The sequence below is a fragment of the Macaca thibetana genome, chromosome 16 (assembly GCF_024542745.1).
Source record: "Macaca thibetana thibetana isolate TM-01 chromosome 16, ASM2454274v1, whole genome shotgun sequence".
Classification (NCBI taxonomy): domain Eukaryota; kingdom Metazoa; phylum Chordata; class Mammalia; order Primates; family Cercopithecidae; genus Macaca; species Macaca thibetana.
This window is the reverse complement of record NC_065593.1, coordinates 57,573,583-57,579,582: the sequence shown is the minus strand read 5'-3', so window position 1 is coordinate 57,579,582 and position 6,000 is coordinate 57,573,583. Positions and strand designations below refer to the sequence as shown.

The following is a 6,000-nucleotide window of genomic DNA, read 5'->3' as shown; positions in this document are numbered from 1 at the left end:
GGAGCAGACCCGGGAAGAGCTTCAACCAACTATTTCATAAAATGTGAGCAAAAGTTATTACTTCCAAATTAACATATTGTTATAAGATTTTAAATACGTATATGTCATTTAATAAATTAAATGAAAATAGATACTTTACTATTTATGCACATATGCCTAATAAATAGTATTGAGTCAGCTGCCAACTATTGGGAAACAACAAAGTGAGATTCCTAATTTGTTCTTTTTCACTAGATCATTTCCAGATGCATCAAAGACTCAGCAGGAAAATGACATGACGATAAGATACAAGCGGCCCCACAGTGAGGCCCCTAGATACACAGAAAATTAAAGTACAAATTGAAAACAGGAAATCCTTTTACCTATTTAGATTGGCCCTCCAAATAAATTTTCTTTCTCTCCTTTTTTTTTGAGACAGAGTCTTGCTCTGTTGCCCAGGCTGGAGTGCAGTGGCTTGATCTTGGCTCACAGCAACCTCTACCTCCCAGGTTCAAGAGATTCTCCTGCCTCAGCCAGCCAAGTAGCTGGGATTACAGGCGCATGCCTCCACACTTGGTTAATTTTTTTTTTTTGTATTTTTAGTAGAGACTGGGTTTCACCATGTTGGCCAAGCTGGTCTCAAACTCTTGACCTCAGGTGATCAGGTGGTAGCTCAGACCTGTAATCCCAGCACTTTGGGAGGCTGAGGTGGGCAGATCACTTGAGGTCAGGAGTACGAGACCAGCCTGGCCAACGTGGTGAAACTCTGTTTCTATAAAAAAAAAAAAAAAACAACTAGCTGGGTGTGGTGGCACACGCCTGTAATCCCAGCTACTTGGGAGGCTGAGGCAACAGAATGGCTGGAACCCGGCAGGCGGAGCCTGCAGTGAGCCGAGATCACACCACTGTACTCCAGCCTGGGCAACAGAGCAAGACTCTGTCTCAAAAAAAGAGTTAGGTATCATGAAGAAGTTTGCTAGAAACAACATTTTAAGGAATCCCAGCTTTCTACAGGATCAAGGAAATGCCATGTGCGGCTGATTTCTGGAAGGCGCAGAGGGAGGGTGAGCTCCAGGCACTGCCCACTCTGTGGGCGGAGGGGCCTGCAGTCAGGGTCCCACAGCACCTGCCTCCTGCTTCCCCCTGCAGGCCCCTGAGTGGGGCTGTTCTCACTCCCCGTCCTGGTCTTGGCCTGAACCCTGCAGCAGGCAGGTGAAGCTCCTGGTCTCGGAGGGGCCCCACCACGTCACCTGCTGGAGTTGGCTCCACAGTCTGAATGGGTATTGGCAGGAACCAGTGTCACCAGAGCACAGGGGACGCCCCAGCACCTCCCCCCACAGCCATTTATATGGGCACCGGCAGCGCGAGACAGGCTGTATGCCTGAAAGCAGCTGAGAGCCAGTGAAGTGACCGTCAGCTTGCTCCCTGCAGGATGGGGCCCCTTCCCAGAGGTGGACAGGTGAGGACATGCACTGAGGCAGCTGCAGGTGACCCCTGGGCCACCGGTGCTGGGGCAGAGTAACTGTTGTGAAGTGGACTAGAGAAGCATCTAGAAACAGCCGCAGGCAGAGCAGGTCCTGCTAAGCCCCCTGGCTGGGCGGCTGTCACATGTTGAGTAATGATGATATGTTTGTCACAGCTGGCCATTCTGTACTACTTAACGACTGCAGCCACATCACTGTGAACCAGATTAGTGATCTTAGGAAAAAAATGCAGATAGACCAGTCTTGCCTAAACCTTTGCAATCAGGACTGATCTTTTTAATTTTTTAAAATGTTTTTAGAGACTGGATCTCCTGTGTTGCCCAGGCTGGAGTGCAGTGATTCTTCACAGGCAGGATCATACCCACTGCAGCCCCGACCTTCTGTGCTCAAGTAATCCTCCCACCTCAGTCTCCCAAGTAGCTGGAACTTCAGGCGCACGACACCATGCCCAGCTAAGAACTCAGTGTTTAGGTGGGAAGGACGGTCTTCCCAAAAAGAAACAAATGGAGTATGTTAGGTATAATCAAAGCCAAACCAAAAGTCCCCATTCTTCTCTTCTCACTCTACTTTCTTCTCTAAATTGCCGAGAAATTGACAAACTTCTACTGAGTCCTCCCTGTGGATGTGTGCGTGCATGCACACATGGTCTAACATACAAATGTGTGTGTGCACACAGTCTCGCATACAAACGCATGTGCGCATAGTCTTACATACAAACATGTGTGCACACAGTCTCACAAACACGTGTGCACACAGTCTCACATACAAACGCATGTGCACACACACACATACAAATGCACATGCACAGTCTTGCACACAAACGCGTGTGCACACATACAGTCTCACATACAAATGCATGTGCACACACACACACAGTCTTGCCTCAGGGAGTGCTGGGATTACAGACGTGAGCCACCACACCCAAACGAGGAGACATCTCTTTAGCCAGATTTGGGCCTGGCGACACAGGAACTGAAGAAGGCAGAAAGTATCTGGCACTCAGCAGGGGCTCCTCTACTGGATGGGTGGATGGATTTATGAATGGGTAGGTAGGTGGATGAATGACTAGATGATTGGGTGGATGGGTGGATGGATGAGTGAAAGGATGGATAGGTGGGTGGGATAAGTGGTTGGATAAATGGATGGATATGTGGGAGAATGGGTAGATGGATGGATGGATGGATGAATGGATAGATGGATGAATGGATGGGTGGATGCACGGATAGATGAATGGATGGATGAATGGGTGGGTGGGTGGATGGGTGGATGGATAGATGGATGGGTGGGTTGGTGGATGAGTGAGTGGATAATTGGATGCATGGGTGGAGAGAATAGATGGATGGGTGGATGGGTGGGTGAATGGATGGATAGATAAGTGGGATAAGTGGTTGGATGGATAGATGGATGGATGGATGCATGGATGGATGGATGGATGGATGGATGGATGGATGGATGGATGGATAGGTGAGTGTGTGGGTAGGTGGATGGATGGATGGATGGATGGGTGAGTGTGTGGGTAGGTGGATGGATGGATGGATGGGTGGGTGGGTGAATGGATGAATGGGTGGGTGGATGGGTAGATGGATGCATGGTTGGGTGGGTGGGTGAATGGATGAATGGGTGGGTGGATGGGTAGATGGATGCATGGTTGGGTGGGTGGGTGGATGGATGAGTGGATGGACACATGGATGGGTGGGTGGGTGGATGGATGGATGGATATGTTAATAGATGGATGGGTGGGTGGGTGTACGAATGGATGGATGGGTGGGTGGGTGGATGGATAGATGGATGGGTGGGTGGGTGGATGGATAAATGGGTGGGTGGATGGGTAGATGGATGCATGGTTGGGTGGGTGGGTGGATGGATGAGTGGGTGGGTGGATGGGTAGATGGATGCATGGTTGGGTGGGTGGGTGGATGGATGAGTGGATGGACACATGGATGGGTGGATGGATGGATGGATACGTGGGTGGATAGATGGGTGGATGGATGGTAGATGGATGGATGGATGGGTGGGTGGGTAGATGGATGGATGGATGGGTGAGTGGGTGAATAGATGAATGGGTGGGTGGATGGGTAAATGGATGGATGGTTGGGTGGGTGGGGAGATGGATGGGTGGATTGATACATGGATGGGTGGGTGGGTGAATGGATGAATGGGTGGGTTGATGGATGGTAGATGGATGGATGGGTGGGTGGGTAGATGGATGGCTGGGTGGGATAAGTGGTTGGATGGTTGGATGGATGGATGGATGGATGGATGGATGGATGGATGAATAGATAGGTAGATGGATGGCTGGGTGGGTGGGTAGATGGGTAGGTAGGTGGATGGATGGATGGGTGGGTGGATGGATGGATGGATGAATAGATAGGTGGGTGGACGGATGGGTGGGTGGATGGTAGATGGATGGATAGGTGGGTGGGTAGATGGGTAGGTAGATGGATGGATGGATGGGTGGGTGAATGGATGGTAGACGGATGGATGGGTGGGTAGATAGATGGATGGGTGGATGGATGAACAGATAGGTGGGTGGACGGATGGTAGATGGATGGATGGGTGGGTGGGTAGATGGGTAGATGGATGGATGGATGGGTGGATGGATGGTAGATGGATGGATGAGTGGGTAGATAGATGGATGGGTGGGTGGGTAGATGGATGGATGGATGAATAGATAGGTAGATGGATGGATGGGTGGGTGGGTAGATGGGTAGGTAGATGGGTGGGTGGATGGGTGGATGGATGGATAGATGGATGGATGGATGGATGGATGGATGAAAAGATAGGTGGGTGGACGGATGGGTGGGTGGATGGTAGATGGATGGATGGGTGGGTGGGTAGATGGGTAGGTAGATGGATGGATGGATGGGTGGGTGAATGGATGGTAAACGGATGGATGGGTGGGTAGATGGATGGATGGGTGGATGGATGAACAGATAGGTGGGTGGACGGATGGTAGATGGATGGATGGGTGGGTGGGTAGATGGGTAGATGGATGGATGGATGGGTGGGTGGATGGATGGTAGATGGATGGATGGGTGGGTAGATGGATGGGTGGGTGGGTAGATGGATGGATGGGTAGATGAATTGGTCGGTGGGATAAGTGGTTGGATGGATGGATGGGTAGATGGATGAATAGATAGGTGGGTGGACGGATGGGTGGGTGGATGGTAGATGGATGGATGGGTGGGTGGGTAGATGGGTAGGTAGATGGATGGATGGATGGGTGGGTGGATGGATGGTAGACGGATGGATGGGTGGGTAGATGGATGGATGGATGGGTGGGTGGATGGATGGTAGACGGATGGATGGGTGGGTAGATGGATGGATGGGTGGGTGGGTAGATGGATGGATGGGTAGATGGATCGGTGGGTGGGATAAGTGGTTGGATGGATGGATGGATGGATGGATGGATGGATGAATATACAGGTGGGTAGATGGATGGGTGGGTCGATGGTGGATGGATGAGTGGGTGGATGAATGGATGGGTGGGTGGGTAGATGGATGGATGGATGGATGGGTGAATGGGTGAATGGATGGGTAGAAGGATGGGTGGTTGGATGGATGGATAGGTAGGTGGGTGGATGCATGGAGGAACAGATGAATGACTCACTGAAACACTCAGTCATAAAGCCAGTGTCCCTTGCCTTTCTTAGGAAGTCAGCCCGGGTGTGTCTGTGTCCAACAGGCCCAGCCTCCACCTCAGTCAGGAGACTGCTGCCTTTATCTGGAGAAGTCTGTGGCCATCTTTGCTGCTTGCCACAGAGCCGCACAGAAATGCCAGCTGCTTTGCTAAACTGTGGCGTTGTTCTCACAATGGTGCCCGCAAAGTGGGTTCCCAGAGCGTCCGCAGCTGAGATGAGGTCCTGCTCTGTGCAGTGGCCTCCAACCAGGCCCCACTCACAAGAGGGGCTTCTGCATGCCTTCGGGCCTTCCTGAGAAGGCTGCGGCCAGAGCCCTCCCACTGACCCCAGGCACACACCCAGAACCTGGCCTGCACTCAGGCCACGGCCTCCACTTCCCGGACTCACCTTCAGGCCTGCCCAGCTCCGCACGGAGCCTGTTCCCCATCTCGATGAGCTGCTCCTTCTCCAGGCAGAGGCTGAGGATTTTTCTGGCTGCCTCCTTCAGCTTCCTCTGGAGTTGGTGCATAGATACGGTCTGGGGGGCGCGTGCCACCGGCCGGAGGTGCAGGAAAAGCTCCCCCTGGTCCTCGGCCTCCACAGGCTCTCCCTTGGCGAGGCCCTGTAACAGAACTCACAGGTAGACACCCCTGCGAGGCTGCCCTCATGGGAGGACGCCGGGGTGCCTGCCCACGGAGCCTCTTCACCTGCTCTCCCAGGGTGGGCACTGCTGGGTGCCACCACTGGGTGACGTCCTTCCAAAAGAAAGACAAAAAGGGTCGCTGCTCCCAATGCTTCAGTGGGTTCCTTCTCTTCCACAAACAGAATAAAGGCCCACAGATCTCCCAGGCCAGGGTGGCCCCCGGGCCCTCACAGCCCTCTGCCTCCTCCCTGCCATCCCTGCCTTCTGGTCACAT

The 6,000-nt window shown here is 52.5% G+C and overlaps 1 protein-coding gene and 1 long non-coding RNA gene across 8 annotated transcripts in view; one reads left to right on the top strand and one right to left on the bottom strand.

Annotated features, from left to right (window-relative positions):
• CCDC57 (coiled-coil domain containing 57) overlaps positions 1-6,000 on the bottom strand; it is a 118,337-nt gene that overhangs the window by 37,206 nt on the left and 75,131 nt on the right. For all 7 annotated transcript variants that reach the window (XR_007720302.1, XM_050763973.1, XM_050763971.1 and 4 more), the window contains one exon: positions 5,492-5,705. Coding sequence is in view for 6 of the 7 variants with exons in the window: in XM_050763973.1 (XP_050619930.1) it covers positions 5,492-5,705 (214 nt within the window). In the remaining variant the exon portion in view is untranslated. The remainder of the gene's footprint in view (positions 1-5,491; positions 5,706-6,000) is intronic.
• Positions 1-6,000, top strand: part of LOC126939083 (uncharacterized) — a 100,414-nt gene that overhangs the window by 68,801 nt on the left and 25,613 nt on the right. The window lies entirely within an intron of this gene.